The sequence below is a fragment of the Myotis yumanensis genome, unplaced genomic scaffold (genome assembly GCF_028538775.1).
Source record: "Myotis yumanensis isolate MYYU_CA2020_CCGP unplaced genomic scaffold, mMyoYum1.0.hap1 SCAF_1, whole genome shotgun sequence".
In the NCBI taxonomy this organism is placed as follows: domain Eukaryota; kingdom Metazoa; phylum Chordata; class Mammalia; order Chiroptera; family Vespertilionidae; genus Myotis; species Myotis yumanensis.
The window spans coordinates 105,647,460-105,673,611 of record NW_027223752.1 but is presented as its reverse complement, the minus strand read 5'-3'; the positions used below and the strand labels follow the sequence as shown (position 1 = coordinate 105,673,611).

Below are 26,152 nucleotides of genomic sequence, written 5' to 3'. Positions count from 1 at the left end.
GGGGCATGCTCCACACCTCCGCCCAAGTCAGCTGTGGTGGGGCCCTGGGGTTAGGCTTTGCAGCTCCGCCCAAGTTTAGTCAGCGTGGGGAAGTAAGACTATAGCTTTTAACCAGATACTGAACTAGGTTGCAAGCCCCCCCACCCCCCATTTTCCTTTTCAATAATAGTATTTTCATAACACTTTGTTGAATGAGTCAGAATTCTAGTCAGTTAATTATTTGTCTGATGTTAATCCCACTATTGCTTATGTTCCACTAAAAGAGAGAGTGAATCTGTCTTGGTTGTCATTCTTGCATGTCATTCTAGTATCATAGGCATTCCATAAATGTTTTTTCAATGAATGAATGATTGAAAAGCTGTTGCAGTAAACTGTGGAGCTGAATGGATTAATGGAAAGATCCCTGAAATGAAAGACTAGAGATTTGGGTTTGAATTTTAATTTTTTCCCAATTTTTGTATCTTTCAGGATTTGAATTTCTTTATCTGCAAAATGTTATTAGTATTTTTTTAACTTTTTTTTTTTTTAGATACGTTTTTATTTATTTCAGAGAGAGGAAAGGAGAAGGAGGGATATAGAAACATCCATAATGAAAGTCTCAATTGGCTGCCTCCCACAAACCCTTTAATGGGGATTGAGCCCGCAACGTGGGCATGTGCTCTGAAAGGGAAATCAAACTGTGACCTCCTGGTTCATGGGTCAATGCTCAACCACAGCCACATCAGCCAAGCATGATATTAGTAGTGAAAATACAGTCTCAACCACTGCCAGCATAGACACTCATCAAATCAGAATTCACTGGCAGTATTCAAGTGCCTACCATAATAGTGCTAATTATCATTAGTGTGTTAGGCCCTGGAAATATAACAAAGACTAAAGCAGACATTTTTATTTTTGTAGAGTTTATTTTAGTGGATCTGTTCTTGGTGATCCCTAAGGTTTGTGCCACAAAGATTCTATGACATGAAGTGATGTAGACTAGGTATTCTGTTGTGAAGGTTAAATATATGTTGATATCTTTAAAGAAGCTTAGAAATCCATTTTAATTTGTGTAGTTGAAACTTTTATTTTTGTTTTTCAGACCAAGCCTTATGCATTTGATCGGGTATTCCAGTCAAACACATCGCAAGAGCAAGTGTATAATGACTGTGCAAAGAAGATTGTTAAAGGTGAATATATTTAATCTGCTAAGTTGTCCCGGCAATAAGTAAAATTTTGTTTGCAATCTTGCCATTTACCCAACATTCTCTTTTTCATTTTAATTGTCCTTTTTCTTATTTAAACAACTTTTTTTCAGCAATTAACTAGTAAAAAGGTCAAATATAATTAGCATTTGCCTAAATTCCATGACTTAATTTATATACAGTGCTTAGGGCATGGTGGTGTTGTAAGAATTATAGTATTATACTGTACTGTTATTGAAAGATGCATTTCTATTAGATATTCCCAGGTTAGTTTCTAAGGTAGCAATTTTAGAAATACAGCAGCATGAGAATGAAAATAAGATAGCTAGATGGGTTTCTAAAAAATAGTCGATAATGGCAGTCATTCTTCCATTTCGTTGTTATTCCTTCCGTAAAGACTTGTAGTCAGCAGAGAAATCTTTGAGTAATTAACCCGAGTCACCAGGGGTGAGAAAAGTATTTACATTCCAGGTAATACTGTTAACTTATTTTCTAAAACCATAGAACTCTAGAGCTGAGTGGGTGTTAAGTGATTATCTGGACTTCTAGTGACATAAATCCCTTTTCTCAAAGAGATCTTACAGTTAAGTAGCCATTATTTTATGATTTATCCCATTTTTTGAAAGCTCTAATTGTTAAAAAAGTTCTGCTTAAATTGGGGCAAAATTTATCTTTTTGTAGCATTCACCAGGGTAGCTAGGTTGGGATTCAGAGGTTAGGATTTAGTAGGAGCACAGACAGTAACAGGAGAGAAGGTAGAGTTTGTTGATAGAAGTAGGTTTATAGATACGATGGAGGGAAAATGTAGATGTTCTCTTCATATTAATTTCATTTTGTCTATTATATAGGAAGCAAAGTCATCACAGAGTGAGGATGGGGGAGGAGGTTCCAGGAAAGGGTATGAAGTCAGCTGTCTGCCAGTATAGAAGTGAGTGCATTAGGAAAATATGGAAATATTGCCAGGTAGCATGAAGGGCTCACTTGAGGTTAGTTCCCAGAAGAGTTGACTTTACCCAATTGGGGTTTTGCCAGGTGAGTACAAAAGGGGAAGAGACAAGAGAATTGAAGATGTTGTCAAGAGAGTGATGATAATGGTGAACCATGGCATCTAAGGTGGGTGAGAGGAAGGAGGACATAAAGGAGGCACATATGAGGGAAAGGTGGTGTAATTGCCTCAGTAGAGTCAAAAATTTGTTGAAATCAGGGTCCAAGAAGGAATAATGGGAGGTAGATACTTGAAATTGTGATTAGGGAGGCAGTACAGTTTAATGAAAAGGCCCTACATTGTGACACTGTAGAGTTGGCATCTAAAGGAGTAAAGAATAAGATCATGGAGAAAATTGCATCAAGTATCTGAAAAGCCAGGGTATTTTAGTGGAATCATCTATATTGACATTGAAACCACCAAGAATTAAAATACAAATGTTATTGATGGGAGACAGTGTTCTGGATGCTGAAATCTTCATAAAAAGAGGGAGAATTAAATTGTGATTCTGTAAATGATTGCAACAAAGGAACCAGCAGTGACAATTTTTGTTATAATCATCAAATGGTTTTCCATGATGGAACACAATTATATTACATTCTTTGTGATAAAATTTGTTATCAGTAAAACCTAAGATTATATTAGTTTTTTCTAATATTATAAAGTAAATGATTCAGATGAACTCCTGGACAATTTAAATGTTCAGGTCTTTTTTACATCTGTTGGAACCAACATGAAACCCCAATCCACACTTGAATATTGAAGTTTTCAATCTGAGTGCAGGTCTTTTAGGTGCAAGTTCCAGTTCATTTTTTTTTTTTTTAATATATTTTATTGATTTTTTTACAGAGAGGAAGGGAGAGGGATAGAGAGTTAGAAACATCGATGAGAGAGAAACATTGATCAGCTGCCTCCTGCACACTCCCCACTGGGGATGTGCCCGCAACCAAGGTACATGCCCTTGACCGGAATCGAACCCGGGACCCTTCAGTCCACAGGCCGACGATCTTTCCACTGAGCCAAACTGGCTAGGGCTCATTTTAACTCTTGATGGTATTTTGAGTTTTGTTTTTATAATTATCTTTCTAGGTTCTAAGTCGGCTATCAGGATATTTGATAAGTCTATTATCGTGTCAAGGACATTGGAGGTTTTTTTAAAGTATGTTTTCATTGATTTGAGAGAGAGGGAGGGAGAGATAGATAGAAACATCAGTGATGAGAGAGAATCATCAATTGGCTTCCTCTTGTATGCCCCCGTGATGGAGCCTGCAACCCGGGCATGTGCCCTTACTGGGAATTGAAACATGACCTTCTGGTTCATGGGTCGAACCTCAACCACTGGGCAACACCTACTGGGTGAAGGTTGTTTTTATTTTAATAAGGTCTTTCTTTAAGGACATTGAAGCTTGAAAAATGTTACTCTAAAGTCATTTATAAAATGCTTAATGGACCATGGTCCTTAGCCAAATCTTCTAAAAACTGGACAAGATTATTGTCAGTTAAATAAATCATACTTTATATTCAACCACCTTCAGATTCTCTCCCCTATACAGTTATTTAGTTCTTAGCTCTCAACATATGCACAAGAATATGATGAAAATTTTGGATTTTATGAAATTGTGGGACACGACTGGTATTTCTCCAAAGTACCAATTGAGTGACTCTATCCAAACAGGAAATGAGGTTAGTTCATCCATAGGTTTTCCTTGGTGGAATTTTGATATCTTGTCTGCAGTGCCTAGAATAATTTTCCCTTCTTTTGAAAGAAGTATAATGTCTATGGCTTCTAAAACTTACATACAGTAGCTGTAAAATTTTGGTCTATTTTCTTATAACTAAAAACTTTGATTCACCCTGACCGGTTTGGCTCAGTGGATAGAGCGTCAGCCTGCGGACTGAAGGTTCCCAGGTTCGATTCCAGTCAAGGGCATGTACCTTGGTTGCAGGAGGCAGCTGATTGATGTTTCTCTCTCATCGATATTTCTAACTCTCTATCCCTTTCCCTTCCTCTCTATAAAAAAAAATCAGTAAAATATATTTAAAAAAACAGCAAACAAACTTTGATTCATTTAAAACTATTCTTTGACTGTCCTACCTCAACCTGAAAGTCTCTTGACAGTGTTTATCCTGTGCCACTTTCAGACATTGTTGGAGAAGATAGTAATAAAATAGGAATACCTCTTCTGTATTAGGTCATATGTTAATATTTTGTCATCTTTTCTAGGTAATGCAGGTTTCATTCATTATTCTTTTTTTTGCATATTTTGAAAGCTCTTTTTAGGGCCTTAATTTTTGTTTTGTTTTGTAAGGTATAATTATAGTGGGTTTTCACCTTTCTTATACTATTTCATTGATTTTTATCTCTTTTGTATATGCTCAATTAGTCTTTTCATAATCTCATATGTAACTTTCTGAGAACTCTTTGAAATCTATTGTCCTGAAGTCTAGGGTACATGTTTCTACTCCTTTTGTTCTGTCTTATTACTGTTTACAATTCTAAGGTGACATCATTTTTTTTCCCTGAATTTTTCTTCCTTTTCTCAAAATGTTGGTCTCTTTTACTTCATCAGCAAGTTCCTGCTTTCTTGTTTGGAATCAAGTTCTGAACAGTGGTTCTCTTTCTTTTACTTATTTAAACTTAACTTTTTTTTATTCTTTTTAAAATCTTTGTTGTTGAGAGTATTACAGATGTCCCCCTCTTTTCTCCCTATTGACCCCCTCCACCCAGTTCCCACCCACCCCAGGCCTTCACCACCTTATTGTCTGTGTCCATAGGTAATGCATGTATGCATATAAGATCTTTGGTTAATTTTTTCCAGCCCAACCCCTCTGAGATTCCTCAGTCTGTTCCATGTTTTCCATGCCTGTGATTCTATTTTATTCATCACTTCATTTTGTTCATTCGATTTCTTGTTCATTTATTTTGATTTTTAGATTCAATAGTTGCTAGATATGTATTTATCCCATTTTATTGTTCATATTTTTTATCTTCTTCTACCTCTTCTTAAAGAATACCCTTCAACAATTCATGTAATACTGATTTGGTGGTGATGAACCCCTTTAGCTTTTTCTTATCTGTGAAGTTCTTTATCTGACCTTCAATTCTAAATGATAGCTTGACTGGGTAATTTTCCTTGTAGGCCCTTGCTTTTATCACTTTGAATATTTCTTGACACTCCCTTCTGGCCTACAAAGTTTCTGTTGACCTTTGTATGGGTGCCCCCTTGTAGGTGACTAATAACTGCTTTTCTCTTGCTGCTTTTAAGATTCTCTTTTGTCTTTAACCTTTCACACTTTAATTATGATTATCTTGGTGTGGGCCTCTTTGGGTTAATCTTGTTTGGGACTCTGCTTTCTGGATTTGTAAGTCAATTTCTTTCACAAAGTAGGGGAAGTTTTCTGTCATTATTCAAATAGGTTTTCAATATCTTGCTCTCTCTCTCTTCTTGTGGCTCCCCCACGATGTGAATGTTGGTACCTGTGAAGTTGTCCCGGGGCTCCTTACACTATCTTCATATTTTTGGATTATTTTTTTCTTTTTGTTCTTCAGCTTTGGTGTTTTTTGCTTCCTCATATTCCAAATCGTTGATTTGATTCTCAGCATCCTCTGCTCTACTGTTGAATCCCTTTAAATTATTCTTTATTTCAGTTAGTGTATGCTTAATTTCCAACTGGTCCTTTTTCATGTCTTTGACATTCTCACTAAGATCCTTGAAAGTCTCACTTAAGTCCCTTGCAGCTCTCATTAAGTCCATTGAAGCTCTCATTGAAATCATTGAGTAACTTTATAACTATTGTTTTGAACTCTGTATCAGATAGTTTGCTTGCTTCCATTTCTTTCATTTGTAACATGTTTCTTTGTCTCCCCATTTTGACTGCTTCCCTCTGTTTGTGTATACGTACTAGGTAGAGCTGTTATGTCTCCTGGAATTGGTAGAGTGGCCTTGTTTATTAGGTGTCCTATAGGGCCCAGTGACTCAGGCCTCCCCAGTCATCTGAGCTCGGCACTCTAGGTTCACTGCACCCTGGTGTGGGCTATGTGCAGTCTTGTTGTAATTGAGCCTTGATTGCTGTTGGTGTCACTCTAGGCCAGTGGTTCTCAACCTTGGCTGCACATTAGAATCACCTGAGAATCTTTTTTTTTTTTTATGATGAAAAATACATTTATTTTTTTAAAATTAAATCTTTATTGTTCAGATTATTACAGTTCCTCTTCCCCCCCCCCCCATAGCTCTCCTCCACCCAGTTCCCACCCCACCCTCTGCCCTTACCCTCCCACTGTCCTCATCCATAGGTGTGCGATTTTTGTCCAGTCTCTTCCCGAACCCCCCATACGCCTTTCCTCCCGAGAATAGTCAGTCCACTCCCTTTCCATGCCCCTGGTTCTATTATATTCACCAGTTTACTCTGTTCATCAGATTTTTCATTCACTTGATTTTTAGATCCACTTGTTGATAGATATGTATTTGCTGTTCATAATTTTTATCTTTACCTTTTTCTTCTTCCTCTTCTTAAAGAATACCTTTCAGCATTTCATATAATGCTGTTTTGGTGGTGAACTCCTTTAGCTTTTTCTTACCTGTGAAGCTCTTTATCTGACCTTTAATTCTAAATGATAGCTTTGCTGGATAAAGTAATCTTGGTTGTAGGTTCTTGGTATTCATCACTTTGAATATTTCTTGCCACTCCCTTCTGGCCTGCATAGTTTCTGTTGAGAAAGAGAATCTTTTTAAAATCCTGATTTCTGGGCCTCATTCTCCGGAAATTCTGTTTCTTTGTTATGGGGTGGGGCCACAACATTAGTAACAAAGAAACAGAATTTCCAGAGGGTGAGGCCCAGAAATCAGGATTTTAAAAAGATTCCCAGGTGATTCTAATGTGCAGCCACGGTTGAGAACCACTGCTTTAGGACAATTGGCTATGAGGACCAGCTGTGTCTACAATGGAAGAGCTGCTGTGCAGGAGACATGCCAAAGAGCTGGACTTGCTTCAGTTGGGTTTTCTTTGGTGCTCACTGAGTCTGCTCCTTGAGTGTGTCACTTGTGGATATGTAGAGTTGTAAATCTGGTATGGTCTGAAGCTATCCACTGGGTGCACTGGTTCTCAGGCCTCCTGGGAGATGCAAAATCAGCCACTGCCTAGGGCCACCTGGCAGGAGCTACAGAGAGATCTGCAGATGACTGCTACTTGTATTACACTTAGAAGTGCCCCTGTGAAGCTCAACTGTGAAGCAAGGCAGGCTGTTGCTAGTGCTGGGTCTTGAGCCTTTTATTGATAGGTTTGGGGCATGCTGATTCCAACTGCTGCTTGGAAGAGATTTTAGCAAAGTCTGAAGTCTGAGCCAGAACTGGCCATTCATATGGAAAAGCAGCTACAATCAGCTTGGGTAGGGTTGCACACTGGATAGGGCAGGGTCTCAGGGAATCACCAGGATGGAGCAAACAATGTGGTCACACTGATGGAAACTCAGATATGACTGCCAATCAGCTCTGTGATGGGTGAGATCCAAGCACAGAACCAGTGACCCTTGCATGCACCTATTTCTGCGAGAAAGCTGACCCCAAGTTCCTGCCCCAATGCCAGACAGTCCAGTTCCTCCTCATATCTCCCTGGATTCCCTCAAAGCCACCACCTGGCACTGGAGCTCAGAGGAAGTGGGACCTTGTAAGTTTGTGTGTAGGCCCTTTATGAGGAATACCTGGGACTCCAGCAGCTTTCGTGTAATTCAGTCACAATCCCTGCTGCTTTTTACAGGTCAAAGTTACTGGGACTTCTCTTCCCACTCTGAAACCCTGGGCTGGTGGTGTGGTGTGGGGCTGAGACTCTCTGCTTCTCACAGGAAGCCTTGGAGAAGATATTCCTCCCAATTAAGAAAACGCCACATGTGGGTGTTATACTGGACTAGTGGCCCGGTGCACAAAATTCGTGCATGGCAAGGGGGGGTTTCCCTCAGCCCAGCCTGCACCCTATCCAATCAGGAACCCCTTGGGGGATGTCTGACTACCGGTAAATCAGCAGTTGGACATCCCTCACAATTTGGGACCACTGGCTCCTAACCACTCACCTGTCTGCCTGCCTGATCGTCCCTAACTGCCCTCCCCTGCTGGCCTGATCTCACCCCTAACTGCTCTCCCCTGCCGGCCTGATCACCCCTAACTGCCTCTGCCTGCCTGATCGCCCCTAAACCCCTGCCAGCCTGATCTTGCCCCCAACTGCCCTCCCCTCCTGGCCTGATTTGCCCCTAACTGCTTCTGCCTCAGTCCCCCCCACCACCATGGCTTTGTTCAGAAGGAAGTTGGACGTCCGGAAGATGGCCGGTCGACCCAGTCTAATTAGCATATTACCCTTTTGTTAGTATAGATAGATTATATAGGATAGGATTGCTTAAATGGGGTGGGGGGAGCCTTTTTCAGCAGGAGGAGATGCTCTTGCCAGACAAAAACACATAATCCCTATATCTGGACTGATAGCCAGCCATATGCACTATACTGCCAAACTGGTCATTAAAAAATTGAACCGCTTTCTTACACCTTACACCAAACAGCTGTTGCTCTTAAAACCCCTCCTCAGCCCCCACCTTAGGTTCTGCCTTTGCAGTTCACCCAGATTAGGTTCTGATTGGTCGGTTTCTATGCCAGTCAGTGTCAAAAGCTCCACCTCCTAGGCAGCCATTGGCTCCTCACAGTTCACCCAGATTTGGTTCTGATTGGTCGGTTTCTATGCCAGTCAGTGTCTCCGGGCCTGACCAGAGAGGCGGGGCTGATCAGCCGCCCTAGGCTGCTGGCAATCGGGCTGAACTGCTGACCTCTCGGAGAGAGAGAGTGTGGCTCGGCTGCTGGCAAGACCTGCCTCTCTCTCTCTCTCTATCACTCTCCCTCCCTCCCTCCCTCCCTCTCCCCCCAAGAGGTCAGCAGTTCAGCCCGCTCACCAGTCCCCTCCCATCCAAGCCTGATGCGCGCGCAGCTTGGCGTTTGGTCAAGCCTTTGGTTGTTTTGGACGTTATGGGCCCTGGCTCTTTATATATGTACTATAGGCCTGGTGCACAAAAATTTGTGCACTCGGGGGGAGGGGGAGAGGGGGTCTCTCAGCCCGGCCTGTACCCTCTTGAAGTTTGGGACCACTCAGGAGATAATGACCTGCTGGTTTAGGCCTGCTCCCGGGTAGCAAAGGCAGGCCCAATCCCTAGGTGCAGCCTCTGGTCACGCTCAGGGTAGGGCCGATTGGGGGGTTGGGGCACCGCCCCCTGTCACACTCAAGGCAGGGTCAATAGGGAGTTGTGGCGCCACCCCCTGTCACGCACAGAGCAGGGCCAATCGGGATTGAGGCACTCCCCCCTGTCACGCACAGAGCAGGGCCCATCAGGGGGTTGGGGAGCTCCCCCCTGTCACACACAGAGCAGGGTCGATAGGGGAGTTGGGGCACCGCCCTCTATCACCCACAGAGTAGGGCGGATCAGGGGGTTGGGGTGCCGCACCCTGTCACACACAGAGCCGCAGGGCGATCAGGGGATTGAGGAGCTCCCCCCTGTCACTCACAGAGCAGGGTCGATAGGGGAGTTGGGGCACCGCCCCCTGTCACACACAGAGCAGGGTGGATCAGGGGGTTGGGGCGCCGCCCTCTATCACCCACAGAGCAGGGCCGATAAGGAGTTGGGGTGCCGCACCCTGTCACACAGCCGCAGGGCGATCAGTGGGTTGGGGAGCTCCCCCCTATCAGGCACAGAGCAGGGCTGATCAGGGGGTTGGGGCACCTTCCCTTGTCATGAACAGAGCAGGGCAGATAGGGAGGTTGTGGCCCTGCCCCCTGTCACACACAGAGCCGCAGGGTGATCAGGGGGTTTGGGTGCTGCCCCCTGTCACGCTGATCCCGGTGCCGGGAGGCATATTACCCTTTTACTATATAGGATAGAGGCCTGGTGCACGGGTGGGGCCGGCTGGTTTGCCCTGAAGGGTGTCCTGGATCAGGGTGGGGGTCCCCACTGGGGTGCCTGGCCAGCCTGGATGAGGGGATGATGGCTGTTTGCATCTGGTCACACACCCTTCAGGGTGGGGGTCCCCACTGGGGTGCCTGGCCAGCCTGGGTGAGGGGCTGAGGGCCATTTTCAGGCTGACGGGTGACCGAAGCTCCCAAGTGCTCCTTTTTTTCTTTTTTTTTTTATTCTGGGCCAGCTTTAGCTCTGAGGCCTCAGCTGTGTGTGTGTATATATATATATGCGCACATACACACTCACACACTCTCACACACACACACACATATATATATATACACAATCTTGTTTATCTTTTCAAAGAACCAGCTCTACGTTTTATTGAACTTTTGTATTGTGTGTGTGTGTTTTTTTATTCTCTATGCCATTTATTTCTGCTCTAATCTTTATTATTTCCTTCTTATTCAGGGCTTTTCTTGTTGCTCTCTTTCTAATTCTTTAAGTTCTAGGGTTAAGTAGTTTATTAGAAATTTTTCTTGTGTTTTGAGATAGGCCTGTAGTGCTGTAAACTTACCTCTCAGGATTACTTTTGCTGTATCCCATAGATTTTAGGTGGTTGTGTGATTGTGTTCACTTGTTTTCAGGAAGTTTTTTATTTCTTTCTTGAAATAATTGGTAACCCATTCATTGTTTAATAACATGCTATATAGTCTCCATGTATTGGAATGTTTTTGAGTATTTTTACTATACTTGGTTTGTAATTTCATTCCTCTATTATCTGACAAGATGCTTGATATGATTTCAGTTTTGAACTTGTAGAGACATGTTTTGTGTCTTAACATGTGGTCTGTCTTTGGGAATGACCCATGTGCACTTGAAGAATGTATATTCTGCACCTTGGGGTGAAATGTCTTATAATGGTCAATTAAATTCCTCTGATCCAGTGTGTCATTTAGAGTCACTGTTTCCTTGCTAATTTTTTGCCTGTAAGATATATCCAGGGAAGTCAGCAGGCGTTTAAGTCCCCTACTATGAGCATATTGCTGTCGATCTTTTCCTTAATGTCTTCCAGAAGGCTTTTTTAATATACATACTAGAGGCACAGTGCATGGCACAACATTCGCGCATGGGTAGGGTCCCTAGCGGCTGCCAGCCTGGGCCAGCCTTCATTCCGTGCCTTGGTGGTCAGCACATGTCATAGCGACCAGTCAAACTCCCGGTCGGTCAAACTCCTTAGGGGACACTTTACATGTTAGACTTTTATATAGAGAGATTTAGGTGTTCCTTTGTTGGGTGTATACATGTTTACCAAGGTTATATCCTCTTGTTGGCTCAATCCCTTTTGTATTATCTAGTGACTTTTATTGTCTCTTGTGAAGGCCTTCATTTTGAAGTCTACTTTGTCAGATGTGAGTATTGCCATCCCAGGCTTTTGTTTCTATTTGCATAAAAAAATTTTTCCCATTCTTTCACTCATTCTGTGTGAGGATTTTGTTCTAAGGTGGGTTTCTTGTAGACAGCATATATTTGGGTCATGTTTTCATGTCCAAAGTTGTTTGATTACAGCATTTAACCCATTTATATTTAAAGTTATTACTAGTATATACTTATTTATTGCCATTTTAATTCCTTAAACCTGTGTTTCTCTCTATATATTTCTTATTATTATTACAGCAGTCCCTTTAGCATTTCTTGCAGTTCTGGTTTAGTGGTGATAAGCTTCTTTAGCCTTTTTGTTTTTTGTCTAAGAATCTCTTTATTTCATTATCTATATTTGGAATAGTATAGCCTTGTTGGATATAGTAATCTTGGTTTCATATCCTTCATTTTCATTACCTTGAATACTTCATCCCATTCCCTTCTGGCCTGTAGAGTTTCTGATGTGAAATCAGCCGACAGCCTTATGAGAACTCCTTTGTAGGTAAAAAATTGCTTTTCTCTTGCTGCCTTTAAAATTCTTTGTTTTTCATTTTTGGCATTTTAATTCTGATGTGTCTGTGTGGGGGGCTATTTGGGTTCTCCTTGGTTGGGACTCTGTGCCTTATGAACTTGTGTGACTTTTTCCTTCACCTGGTGTGGACGTTTTCTGCCATTATTTCTTCAAACATGTTTTCTATTCCTTGCTTACTTTCTTCCCTTTCTGTCACTCATATTATGAGAATAGTTGTACATTTTCTGTTGTCCCACAGTTCCCTTAAGCTGTCCTTTTGTTTATTTGTTTTTCTTTTTGGTTCTCTGATTGATTGATTTTTTTTCTACTCTGTCTTCTAATTCACTGATCCAACCTCGGCTTTCCCTAGTCTGCTGTTTATTTGTTCCATTGTGTTCTTAGTGCTGTGTTATTCTCTATATGCTGTTTCGTATCTTCACCATCATTATGCTAAACTCTGTGTCTGATCATTTCTTATCTCCATTTCATTTGGCTCTTCCTCTGAAGAATTCTCTTGTTCTTTCAGTAGGTGCTTTTTTCTTCCCATTTTGGTTGCTTGTTTGCATTTGTTGCTATGTATTAGGTAGATCTGCTATGTTTCCCAAGCTTTAGTGCAGGACAGTTTCAGATGCTGTTTCTCACTGGCCCTGTGTATTCTGTTTAGAGTTACCATCAACGTTGATTTCTCTGCTGGGGCTGAGTTCCTTTGGAAAGGACCATGATGTGCATCAAGGTGTGCTTTTCCCAGCCCTGGGCCCCAAATTAGATCTGGCAAATCCTGCTGTTATCAGTCTTGATCATCCTGTGGCTATCAACCACAGGGTGGGTTGAACAGTTTCCCAACAGGGTGGGGCAATTGCTTCTGCTTGCAGGCTGATTATTATTCTCAGTCTCTTAATGGGCCTCAGAAATGCCACAGGATGTTGTACGGGGTCTTTCAAAGCATGGAGTAACTGCTTTCCCCCAGGCGAAAACCACCTGGATAGCAAACATCTGCTGGAGAAAGATGTTCTCCTCAGTGTGAGGGAATATTTCAGCACAGGAAACTGGGGTGCCTGCCTTCTGAGGTCTAACTAAAGAGCCCCCAACCCTGCCTTCTGCTCACACAGCTGCAGTCCATAGTCCTCCCTTTGCTGAAGCCCAAAGTGAGTGCTGTACCTGAAATTTCATGCATTGGCTCTTTAAGAGGGTGCCTGCATTTCCAGTCATCTCTCCCTGACAGACAGCAACCCTGCTGCTTTTCATGGCCAGATGTTATATGGGCACATTTCTCAGTTGTGGTGTTCTGGGCTGGATAGACCAACTTGGGTTTTCACAGCTAAGATATCCCTCTGGAACTTTAACTGCTGCCTTTGAAAGCCTGCCCAGCCCTTTCACTTCCTATCGGTTTTTATGTGGTCTCTGCTTTCCATCTTTGGTTATCAGGGTTCACTCCAGCTAGTCTTCAGTTGATTATTTAGGTTGGTTTTTCTTTTATTTTGTTTCTCCAGTTTGATCCTGGGAGTGTGTCAGTGTGGCATCCACTTACTCCAGTGCCACATTGGATTCCCACTATTATTCCCATTAATAGACTCTCCATCTCATGTTTCTTTTCTCTTCTGCAATGCCTATAGTTCTAATATTGCTTTTTGTGATGGATTCAGATAGGTCTTGTAGAGCTATTTTTTAAATATATATTTTTATTGCTTTCAGAGAGGAAGGGTTAGGGAGAGAGAAATAGAAACATCAATGATAAGAGAACCGTTAATCAGCTGCCTCCTGCACACCCCCTACAACCTGGGCATGTGCCCTTTATTGGAATCGAACCCAGAACCCTTCATTCCACAGGCCTACTATCCACTGAGCCAAACTAGCTAGGGCGAGCTCTTTATTTTTCTTTATGCTCAGGTGTATTTTTTCCTCTGTGTCATTTCTTGATTCCTGTCTTCAGTATCTCTAAATCTTTCCTCCATCAGTTTGGTTCTGTTTTCTATGCTCAGTTCACTCCTTTTTTTTTTAATATTTATTGTTCAGATTATTACAGTTGTTCCTCTTTTTCCCGCCCATAGCTCCCCTCCACCCGGTTCCCACCCCACCCTCTGCCCTTAACCCCGCCACCCACTCTTCTCATCCATAGGTGTACAATTTTTGTCCAGTCTCTTTCCGCACCCCCCACACCCCTCCCCCCCACCCCCAGAATAGTCAGTCCACTCCCTTTCTATGCGCCTGACTCTATTATATTCACCAGTTTATTCTGTTCATCAGATTATTTATTCACTTGATTTTTAGATTCACTTGTTGATAGATGTGTATTTGTTCATAATTTGTATCTTTACCTTTTTCTTCTTCTTCCTCTTCTTAAAGGATACCTTTCAGCATTTCATCTAATACTGGTTTGGTGGTGATGAACTCCTTTAGTTTTTTCTTATCTGTGAAGCTCTTTATCTGACCTTCAATTCTGAATGATAGCTTTGCTGGGTAAAGTAATCTAGGTTGTAGGTTCTTGCTATTCATCACTTTGAATATTTCTTGCCATTCCCTTCTGGCCTGCAAAGTTTCTGTTGAGAAATCAGCTGACAGTCGTATGGGTATTCCCTTGTAGGTAATTGAGTCTCTTTCTCTTGCTGCTTTTAAGATTCTCTCTTTGTCTTTTGCTCTTGGCATTTTAATTATGATGTGTCTTGGTGTGGTCCTCTTTGGATTCCTTTTGTTTGGGGTTCTCTGCGCTTCCTGGACTTGTAAGGCTATTTCTTTCACCAGGTAGGGGAAGTTTTCTGTCATTATTTCTTCAAATAGGTTTTCAATATCTTGCGCTCTCTCTCTTCTTCTGGCACCCCCATAATTCGGATGTTGGTACGCTTGAAGCTGTCCCAGAGGCTCCTTACACTATCTTCATATTTTTGGATTCTTTTTTCTTTTTGTTTTTCCGGTTGGGTGTTTTTTGCTTCTTCATATTTCAAATCTTTGACTTGATTCTTGCGATCCTCTAGTCTGCTGTTGGAACTCTGCATAATATCCTTTATTTCAGTCAGTGTATGCTTAATTTCTAGTTGGTCCTTTTTCATAACCTCGAGGGTCTCACTAAATTTATCGGCAGTCTCACTAGATTTCTTGAGGGTCTTGCTAAATTTATCAGCAGTTTCTAGAAAATTCTTGAAAAACCTTAAAAGTGTGGTTTTGAACTCTATATCCAGTACTTTGCTTTCCTCCATTTCTGTCAGTTGTGACCTGTTTCTTTGACTCCACATTTTTTATGCTTCCCTGTGTTGATAGAGTGACTTTCTATGTTAGGGTCCTATAGGGCCCAGTGGCTCAGCCTCCCCAATTACCTGAGGTGGACACTCTTGGTGCACCCCTTTGTGGGCTTTGTGCACAGTCTTGTTGTAGTTAAGTCTTGATTGTTGTAGGTGTCACTGGGAGGAATTGACCTCCAGGCCAATTGGCTGTGAGAATCAGCTGTGTCTGCAGTGGGAGAACTTCTGAGCTGGAGACACTCTTCTGGGGCAAGACTTGCTTCAGTGGGGCTTTGGTGCTCCCTGAATCTGCCACCTGAATGTGTCCCTTATGGATCTGAGGAGTTGTAATCTGGATGGTCCCAGTCTGACCACTGGGTACACTGACTCTTGGATCTCTAAGGAGGTGCTAATTTAGCCTCTGCCTGAGGCTACCCAGCAGGAGCTATGGAGAGATTCCTCTTCTTTGTTTGGGGTTTGGAGGTGCCCAGATGAGGCCCAACTGTGAAGCAATGCAAGCTGCTGTGGGGCCTTGGACCTTCTTTTGGAAGGTCTGGGTCTCTCTGATTCAGCTGCAGTTTGTTAGGTAATTTTCAGGTTGCAAAGGGCCAGGCCTTTCATATGCAAAAGCCTCTGTGCACAGCTTGTGTGGAGGGGGGTCTCAGGGGATCAACAGGGTGGAGCAAGCAGCTATGGCTGCTCCCCAGTCCTATCCTAAGAGGCCCCGCATCTCAGTGTCCCGGTAATCGCTGCAAGCACCTCTGAGAGAAAGCCGCCCTCAAGTCTGCCCGATGCCAGACAGTCCAGTTTCTCCCTGTATGAGTCTGGGTCCCCAGAGACTCACCCGGAACTGGAGTTCAGAGCAGTCGGGAGCTTGAGACTCCCTCCCGATTGAAAAAGACAACAGTCCTCAGCTGCCAGCCCTTTCCACATGCGCCTCCGTACCTCTGCACTTTACTTCTGCACCTCCTCTGAGTCTCAGTGTTTTTCTCTTTCCTTCTAGTTGTAGAATTTCTACTCAGCCAGCCTTCCTGTGGTTCTGGATGATGTCCGTTTTGTCTTTTAGTTGCATTTTTGAAGTGGTTGTACGAGGCAGCAATTTCAGGTGTTTACCTGTGCGGCAATCTTGGTTTCTCCCCAGCTCAGTTCACACTTAATTTCATGTTTTATTTCCAAGATTTCTGATTGGTTCTTTATTAAAGTTTCATCCTCTTTGGTAAACTACTTTTGTTTGTTGATTTATTTTCTGAGTGCACTGAATTTCCTGTCAGTGTTTTCTTACATCTTGTAGAGTCTATTTAGAACTGCAATCTTGAAATTTGTCATTTATATCACATATTTCCATGTGTTCAAGCTTGCTTTCTTGTGATTTTTCCTTTTCTTTCTGGTCATCCTTATTACTGTCGTTTTTCATGGTGTATGCTGGTCTCCTTTGATTATGCGTTTATCTCTTGAGTTCTTTCTACTACTTTGAAATATATGGTGCTGAATCTCAAGACTTTTTACTTCTGTGATCTCCTAGTCTTGAACCTCCACTGCTTCCATAAGACAATACAGCTGCACTACTTGTGGTGGGGTTTGTTTTGCTATCACCATAATGGCGATTCCTGACTTCTGTCTTGTTCCCCTCCAAGCACCCCTTCAGGAGATCAGTCACAGAAGGAAACAGTATTCCTACTAAAATAACTCTTTGTTTGAAGTTAATATGGTCTTGGTCCCAACACCTAGGGCAACAGGAGGCAAGTTTTGGGAGTTTAAGTGGCAGCAGGACTCTGTTGTTCTATTTCTTTGTCTAAAACACTGCTGCCAGCCGGATAGTGGAGAGCTGCATGGTAGAATCCAGTGCTCTGTCAGGTATCTGCTGACTCTGACACTGTTTGCTTCCTTGCCACTGGGCTGCCCTCCTGCAGCTCTGTTCCTCCTAACCGAAGGAAGAGCCTGCTACCTTGGCTTTTTTCCCCTCTCCCCGCCAGCCAAGCCACGAGCTCCCGGTTACAGGGTTGCATTTGCTGGTGGTTTCTGGTGGTCTGCACTTTTCTCCCTTCTCATCTCCCGTTTATTCCCGGTTGTCCACCTTTAGATGTTTCAATGAGCGGGTCTCTCAGGCATGTGTCTGTGTTGAGCAGGGATTTCTTTGTTGAATTATAGTTGGTTAACTTGTTGAAATTTCAGGGACAGAGGACAAGGTGTGCTCTCATACCTCCATTCCTCTGACGTCACTTCTCAAGAATCCTGAGTTAGTCTTAAAGATACATAAAGAGTAGGGACTGAGAGGTTTGCCTTCCATGCAGAGAGAGGGGTCACATGGATTAATCATTAATGCATACCCATATGAGAAGGTTATCGCCTGTGGGGGGAACAACATACATTATGGTGTGACTGTGAAGTTGAACCATATGAAATTGTCAGATTTGTCTATTATTATCAACAAAAATAGTAATGTGAGGGAAAGGGTGGTGAGATGGAGCTGAAAAAGAGCCAGGTCACAAAGTGCCTAATTTTATCTGATCATAGATATGTACTCCTTTAGAGTACATGTCTCTTTCAAGTAGATAATTATTTTTTAAAGATCTATACTCAAAATAATGTGCCCTTCATTGTATGTAAATTTTGTAAAATGTACTTTTATTGATTTCAGAGAGGAAGGGAGAGGGAGAGAGAGAGATAGAAACATCAATGATGAGAATCATTGATCAGCTGCCTCCTGCATGCCCCACACTGGGGATCAATCCCACAACCTGGAATGTGCCCTTACCAGGAATCAAACCATGATCCTGGTTCATAGATTGATGCTCAACCACTGAACCATGCTGGTCGGGCTCATTGTATGTAAATTTTACCTCAGAGGAATGAAACTGTAAAATATTGAATTCTAGTTAATAGTATATGCAAAGCAAAGTATATAGGTGGAAGTCTGCATTTTACTTTGAGATACATTAAAAAATAAAATGGAAGGCCAGGTACGTGGTTAAAGCAAACAGTAAAATAATAAAATGTTTATAGTAGAATCTTGGTGATGATTAAATACCAATGTTAACTGTAAAATTCATTCAGTTTTTCTGTATGTTTAAATTTTTTAAAATATTGGGAGTTAAATTACTATAGAAATCAAAATTAGAGATAGATACTAAGATAGACAAAAAGGAATTATTTTTCTAATTGATACAAATCTTATTACTTTGGGTGACATGTGACATATTTAGAAATCACCTAATCAGTCCTTGTTAAATCCCCTGCACCCAGAGCAGAGCCTAGATCAGAGGTGACACGTGAACTCATTTTTTTGGTTGATTTTTCTTTGTTAAATGGCATTTAAATATATAAAATAAATATCAAAAATATAAATCTTTGTTTTACTATGGTTGCAAATATCAAAAATTTCTATATGTGACATGGCACCAGAGTTAAGTTAGGGTTTTTCAAAATGCTGACATGCCAAGCTCAAAAGGTTAGCCATCACTGGCCTAGATCGTAGCAGGTGCTCAGTAAATATTTGAATGTTGAATATTCCCTAATCTCTATAATCATATAAAATTCTTGAAGTTGTATTTGAAGTCCCAAATACAATTGTGCTGCATACATTTATTATCCTAGAAGGCCTCAGATAATACAGTTTCACATAATACAAATGCACTATGTATCTCTATATATAAAAGTCTAAGCGACCGTTCCACCAGTAGCTATGACGCACACTGATCACGAAGCGGCAGACACTCAATGCACAGGCATGGAAACATGGAACAGACTGATTAATCTCAGAGGGAAGAGGAGAGGGGGAAGGGTGGGAATAGATTAACCAAAGATCTTATATGCATACTAGAGGCCCAGTCCATGCGCCAGTTGGGTCCCTCGGCCTGGCCTGTGGGGACCTGGCCAAAACCGGCAGTCCAATATCCCCTGAGGGTCTGGGATTGCAAGAGGGCAGTCTCTTACCTTGTTAGTTGTGTCCAGTGTTGGGACAACTTTTACCCCTTTAAAAAAAAATCAGTTGAAAAAACAAGGATTGGCTTGTTGACAAATTTACTTTTCACTGTTACCATCTCCTATTTATAACAGAGGCTTCTCTTAACTTAGGCTTCCTTTAGAGTAGAGTATAATTTCATAATATTTTCCTTGTCACCAAGACAGAACAAACTGAATTTCTGAAAACTGGAAATCAAAAGTTCACCTTCTTATTTACTCTATTCTTTCCCCCTCTTCATCCTATTGGAGGAAAATACTTAGATGTTAATAGTAGATTTGGGGTAAACAAAGGGCTAGAAAATAATGTTTTTAATTTCACAGGAAACTTTCTAATAACCGATTTTAGGGTAGGACTGGGCTTATTATACTTTGTATATGAGGAATGTATAGGTTTGTGAGATTTAACCACCAGTTAATCACCAATCATTAATCCTATTTCTAAAACTCATTCATATCTGCATTGTAAATAGAACATTATTTTTCTTTTAGGTCATATAAAGCTTTAGCATACAGATGTCATGACAAGAACAAAGACTTATTTCCTACATTTGAGATGTACCCTGGCATAAATGATTATAAGCAACAGAATATAAAATTTGTTTCTTGTTAACCACAGAAAGTAATCTGGGCTGGAGAGAAAGTAATTGCTTAGATTGATCGTCATTAAGAAAGTTACTATTAAATATATTATTTATTTTCTTTAATGTCTTTATAAATCTTTCATGTACTAAATTTTTACTTTCATATTAGCATAAAGAAAATCTGAAATCTTCCTTACCATTCTTCCCATGAATATTTTATTATGTTTATGCATGGATAAGAAATAGGTTTAATGTGTGTGTGTGCATTTTTTTAGAATATTTCCTAACATTAAGTAATTTCTTAAGAATTTTACTTAAGGAAAAGAATTCCCTAAAGTATAAAATCTCTTACTATCTTATAGATGTACTTGAGGGATACAATGGAACAATATTTGCATATGGACAGACATCGTCTGGGAAGACACACACAATGGAGGTAACATTTTGTAGTGTGTACTTGGATGTAGTTTGCAGTACAGACAGAACATTCAGTCATTATTTGTGAAATAACTTAGCCATGCTTAAACAATTTATTTATTCTCCTTATTTATTCTTTGCTTTTTCTCACATGGTAGTACATGAATAACTTCATTGATAGAATCTGGTTCTTTCTTGAGTTTGAATAGTGATGTTGTATATTTTAAATCATATCTAGCTTTCTTTTATCAATTAGCATAACCATGAAATTATAACATTTTAGAATTAAACAAGAATTTTCCATTACTTCATAATGGGAAAATTTGAATGTTTGTGTGTTTTCAATTCTACTCAGGTAATTTAATTTCCTACTCCTCTCCTTGGTCCCTTCCTCCCCCTATAACTGCCATTCCTTTCTGATAAGAACGTTTCCATAATTATCATTGCTGTTATTAGTAGATGTAGACATGTTTGAGCTTTGCTTCTAGAAGACTTTTACCACCGTTGCAGAGCTTTTGCTGCTGCTACAGAGCATCTGCTTTTATCATTTATCTGAGCTTACTGTATAAAGTAAGTGACAGCTTATTTAATTCTATTAACTCATTTTCATTTTAAAGTCTGAGAACAAGGACATTTAGCATATCCAGGAATTTGACTTGAAGTAGAAGGAACAGTGCAGATATATAAAGAAGCTAGAAACTTTTCATAGAAGATGATCATTTACAAATGTGGATAACCTAAATCTAAGGATTAAATAAAAGGCTAAGATTAATTGGTAACCCATGTGGTTATACAGTTCTTTATGTAGCTTACCTAAGTTTGTATATGTATTTATATACAATATTTATATGTAACTTACAAAAATATGTAAATTGTAGAATTGGGTTTTTTAGATCCTTGTAGAGCCATTTTCACCAAAAAATGACAATCATTACAATTCCTATTCTCTATTGACTATAATTATACATTGAAATTTTGAATTTTAATTCATACTTTACAGTTTATTGAAGAAATCTAGTCTTGTTTTCTGTTTAGGGAAAACTTCATGATCCAGAAGGCATGGGAATTATTCCAAGAATAGTGCAAGATATTTTTAATTATATTTATTCCATGGATGAAAATTTGGAATTTCATATTAAGGTAAAATCCTTGGGGAAAGGTTGTATTTTATTTTATACCTAGAATAATTCTGTTCTAAAAAGTAATAAATGCTAATTTTATTTTTAAAACATTTTAAAGTATTTGAGAATTATTTTATGGACAGATATAGTTAATTCATTTGTCATTAGATAACTTTAAACAAGTTAGCCAAGTCTCTTTTGCCTTATTTTCCTTCTCTGTAAAATAAAGGAATTTGTTTTACTATAGAACTTAAAGGTTCTTACTTCTCTAATCTAGTTCATATTAGATGAAGATACATAATGGAAATTGCTTTTTAGTTATATAAGCAGGTTAGTGAAATTAGGTCTTCTGATTAGAATATGAACTATGGCTGAGTTGTTACTGATAACTCTGTCCCCTTAGTTTAGATGATGTCTGGCACTCACTCTTCAATATTAATGAGTAAGTGAATAAATTATTTTATAACTTTAATTGGTTGATCTTCTTTCCTTTATTTATTTGCCTTTTAGGTTTCATATTTTGAAATTTATTTGGATAAGATAAGGGACCTATTAGATGGTAAGTTACCTTCTTGCCCTTTACTTATTTTAAAATAGCATGTGTTATTTTTGTTTGTTGGTTTGGTTTGTTAATCTTCACCTGAGGATATTTTTTCCATTGATTTTTAGAGGAGAAAGTGGTGGGCGGGGCGGGGGGGAGGGCAGAAATATCAATGTAAGGGAGACTCATTGATTGGTTGCCTCTGCACTTGCCCAGACCAGGGCCAGGGATCAAACCTGCAACCCAGGTAAGTGCCCTTGACTGGGACTGACGCTCTAACCACTAAGAAACATCGGCCAGGGCTATTATTTTTTTTTAATAGTAGATGTGAGACCATTTTTAAGCTAATTTATATGAAATTGACTTAAGTTATAGGAAACAGACATTTAATATTTTTTCTTTTAAAGTTTTAACTAAATGTCATTTGACACATGGGAGTAACTTATTTAAAGCAGCTCTTTATCGATGCTTCTTAAGTACTAATTAGAGCATTGAACTCGAGTTAGAGATCTTGAGTTCTGGTTTTCCATCAGCTGTCAATTAGTTAGATACACTAGAGTCCCAGTGCACAAAAATTCATGCACAGGTGCGGTCCCTAGGCCTGGCCGGTGATCGAAGCGTGAGTGTCTGGAGTGGAAGGGCAGGTCCCAGCTGACCTCTGGGCCCCCAAGCTCCCGCACGCCCCCCTCCTGGCTCCCTCAGCGCCTGGGAGCTGCCACCACCACTGGTCGCCATCTGCGGGGCAATTGAGCCCCGCTCGCATCTGCTTTGGCCTGGCACCACCCGCTCACCTGCTCCACCATCCCACCGTAGTCCTACTCTCATCGGGGCCAGCAGCACCTCTATTGCCGCCGCTGCCAGCGCCGCATCGCCAACGCCAGCCATGTTCCATTCTTCCCATCCCCCCACCCCTCTGTGGTCAGCGCACATCATATCGAGCAAACTCCTGGTCAATGGGACAATTTGCATATTAGGCTTTTATTATATAGGATTAGAGGCCCAGTGCATGAAACTTGTGCAAGAGTAGGCCTTCCCCCAGGTGCTGGCACCAGCTTCCCTCTGGCACCCGGGACCCGGGTGTCCCTCTGGCTGCTGGCAGGCACCTGGGACCTGGCTTCCCTCACAGCCTTGGCTTTGTCTGGAAGGTCGTCTGGAAGGAATATCTGGTCCAATTAGCATATTTCGCTTTTATTATTATAAACTAGGGGCCCAGTGCACGAATTCATGCACCTTGAAAGGAACTGTGGGCCTCGAGGCTGTGGTGGGCACAGGGGCGTGTCTCGGCCCATCTTACACGCCCCCACCTGGCCCTTCCCATGTAGCCCCAGTCCCCTGTCTGCCAGCAGTCCCACTCCTGCTACCACCATTGTTTTAGGGCAAACCATTGAACCACTCTGGCTTAATGTTTTCATTTTCAACATGTGGGTGGTAGAAGTTGGACTGGACCTAAAATTCTATATTGCTGCATGGGTTTCTATATAAATCTCCTACTATTTCTATACGGTCTTATTTTAATAGTGACCTTTTCATATTTGGGAAGGAAACAATTGAATTTCATAGCCAGTGTTAGAGTTAGGAAAGTGTTGCTAACTAATATTATTTCTTTTTTTCAGTTTCAAAGACCAACCTTTCAGTTCATGAAGATAAAAACCGCGTTCCCTATGTAAAGGTACTGTTAAAATAATATAGAATGATTATTTAGGAAAGCACTGAAATAAAAATTTGTAAGGATATCAACATACTTAAAATTATTTTATAGGGTTGCACAGAGCGTTTTGTATGTAGTCCAGATGAAGTTATGGATACCATAGATGAAGGAAAATCCAACAGACATGTAGCAGTTACAAGTAAGTCAAATACTTATTAACGCTAGTTAAGGTACAAAACTGCCTTAAATTATCTTTATCAAGCTGATTAGTTGTGAAATTTTTATGTTAATGCTTTAGAAATTATTGGTAAAGGAAAGCCATGTTTATTTATAGTTGTGTAATTTCATTGCAGATATGAATGAACATAGCTCTAGAAGTCACAGTATATTTCTTATTAATGTAAAACAAGAGAACACACAAACGGAGCAAAAGCTGAGTGGAAAACTTTATCTGGTTGATTTAGCGGGTAGTGAAAAGGTAAATCTTTTTACATATCTAAGCATTTTTGAGAGTTGCAAGCATCGATGTCAATACTTTATGATTACATAAACTAAATAATCAGTTCAAATCACTGTTATTTGGACTATAGTCCAGTTCAACCAGTAGGTGTTACCTTTGACTTAAGATGTATGTTTTTATTAAGGATTTCTTTAGCTTATGTCATTATGAATTTTATTAGGTATCCTCCTAATTTTTGGTTATCTTTTTATCCATATTGGCAAAGGGCTCCCTGTGAAAACTGGTAACTATCCTTTAGTCCTTTCTAGTTTGGGTGTACTTATTTCTTTCTTTGGATGATTATTTTTCTTTTTTTTTTTTTTTTTAAATTCTCATTCAGGAGTGAGGACATTTTTTCTGTTGATATTTAGAGAGAGTAGAAAGGAGAAGGGAGGGGTGGATGGGGGAAGAGAGAGAGAGAGAGAGAGAGACTGACTCACTCAAGAGAGACACATTAATTTGTTGCCTCCTACTCGAGCCCTGACCAGGGACAGGAATTTAACCTGCAACTGAGTGAGGTACATGCCCTTGACCAGAAAACAAACCCACAGCACTTTGGTCTGCAGGCCACTGCTCTAACCACTGAACACTCGCCAGGGCTGATTATTTCATTTTTACAGTCCTATATAATCTTACTTTAGTTTATTTCAGAATAAGTTCAAATGTTTTAATATTGACCTCTATGACCATTTTTGCTATTTCACTAATTTTGTTTCTTCTGATTAGAATAATGTACCTATTTGCTACTACTCAAAAGTCTTACATCCATCCTTTTAAGCCTGTCTCTATTTTGCATATTCTGAGAGGCCATTTCTTCCACCAACATTGCAACGTATTATACTATCCTATACTTAATATATGTATTTTACATTTTTTAAAAAGAAGCAAGTTTGCTTATATATTTAAATTCAGTCTCTGTTTTCTAACAGTTCCATCAACAATAAACATTATGCTCTAACAAATTTTAAAAGGTTCCTCTTTTCTGATGTAGCAAAGGGTACTAACAAATTAGTAAAATATAAATACACATGTAAATTGGTTATTTTGAAGAGCGCAAACTAAAAATAAAATTTGGTGTCTCTTTTAATTACGTTCTTGTTATGCAGATAGTTATTTAACCAAGTTCTCAAAAGAATAATACTTGAGAAATAGTGGTAACTGAGAGTAAACACTTGGCAAATAAAGTCATGAAGCCTTTCTTTCTTTTTTGCTGATTATTGATGACTTCTGAACTTTGTAGAAAATTCAAAAATTCATTTTAAACTTAAAAAATCTTTTTAATCTTATGGATAGGTTAGTAAAACTGGAGCTGAAGGTGCTGTGCTGGATGAAGCTAAGAACATCAACAAGTCACTTTCTGCTCTTGGAAATGTTATTTCTGCTTTGGCTGAGGGTAGTGTAAGTATGTCTTCTATTTCCCTGTTCTTATGGGGAATTACTGAATTACTTAAGAGTGTTTGTTAGAATCTATGTGTGAATTCCTTGTCTCTTAGAAACTTATTTTATAGTATTAGTATGTATACCCTTGTTCTCAATAATAAACAAACTAGGGGCTCAGTGCATGAATTCATGCACCTTGAAAAGAACTATGGGCTGTGAGGCTGCAGTAGACACAGGTGTGGGTCTCAGCCCATCCTCCCTGGCCCCGCCTGACCCCTCCCTCCACAGCCCCCCATCTCTTGTCTGTTGGCAGCCCCACTCACACACAGTGACGGCGCTGGCCTGGCTCACACCCACTGAAGGCACAGAGCGATTGAGGCTGGTGCCAGCAGCAGGTGTGAGCGGGGCTGGCACTGTCAGTGGGTGTGAGCAGCAGCTGCTGCCCTGATCACCCCTCAGGAGCAGGGGAAAGTGGAGAAGCCCTCAGGGGTGATAACGGCCAGCAGCTGCCACTCACACCCACTGATATTGCTGAGCGATTGGGGCCAGCAACCGCCACTCGCACCAGCTGACAGCGCCAAGTGATCGGGACCGGCAGTGGATGTGAACGGTGGGGCCAGCACCATCAGCAGGTGCAAGCGCCAGGCAGGACCGCCACGGGCAGGAGCAAAGAATTTTCAATAACTATCAGAGACTCGCCCCGATGACAGTGACCGGCACCCCACCTTCATCTGGTGCCCCCGCACACCTGCTCCACCATCCCG

At 40.8% G+C, this 26,152-nt stretch overlaps 1 protein-coding gene across 1 annotated transcript in view; it reads left to right on the top strand.

The window, feature by feature from the left end:
* Positions 1–26,152, top strand: part of KIF5B (kinesin family member 5B) — a 73,407-nt gene that overhangs the window by 16,477 nt on the left and 30,778 nt on the right. Inside the window, exons 2-9 of the mRNA XM_070429032.1 lie at positions 1,082–1,169; positions 20,145–20,218; positions 21,235–21,339; positions 21,831–21,879; positions 23,475–23,530; positions 23,621–23,708; positions 23,863–23,987; positions 25,302–25,406. Coding sequence (XP_070285133.1) covers positions 1,082–1,169; positions 20,145–20,218; positions 21,235–21,339; positions 21,831–21,879; positions 23,475–23,530; positions 23,621–23,708; positions 23,863–23,987; positions 25,302–25,406 — 690 coding nt within the window. The remainder of the gene's footprint in view (positions 1–1,081; positions 1,170–20,144; positions 20,219–21,234; positions 21,340–21,830; positions 21,880–23,474; positions 23,531–23,620; positions 23,709–23,862; positions 23,988–25,301; positions 25,407–26,152) is intronic.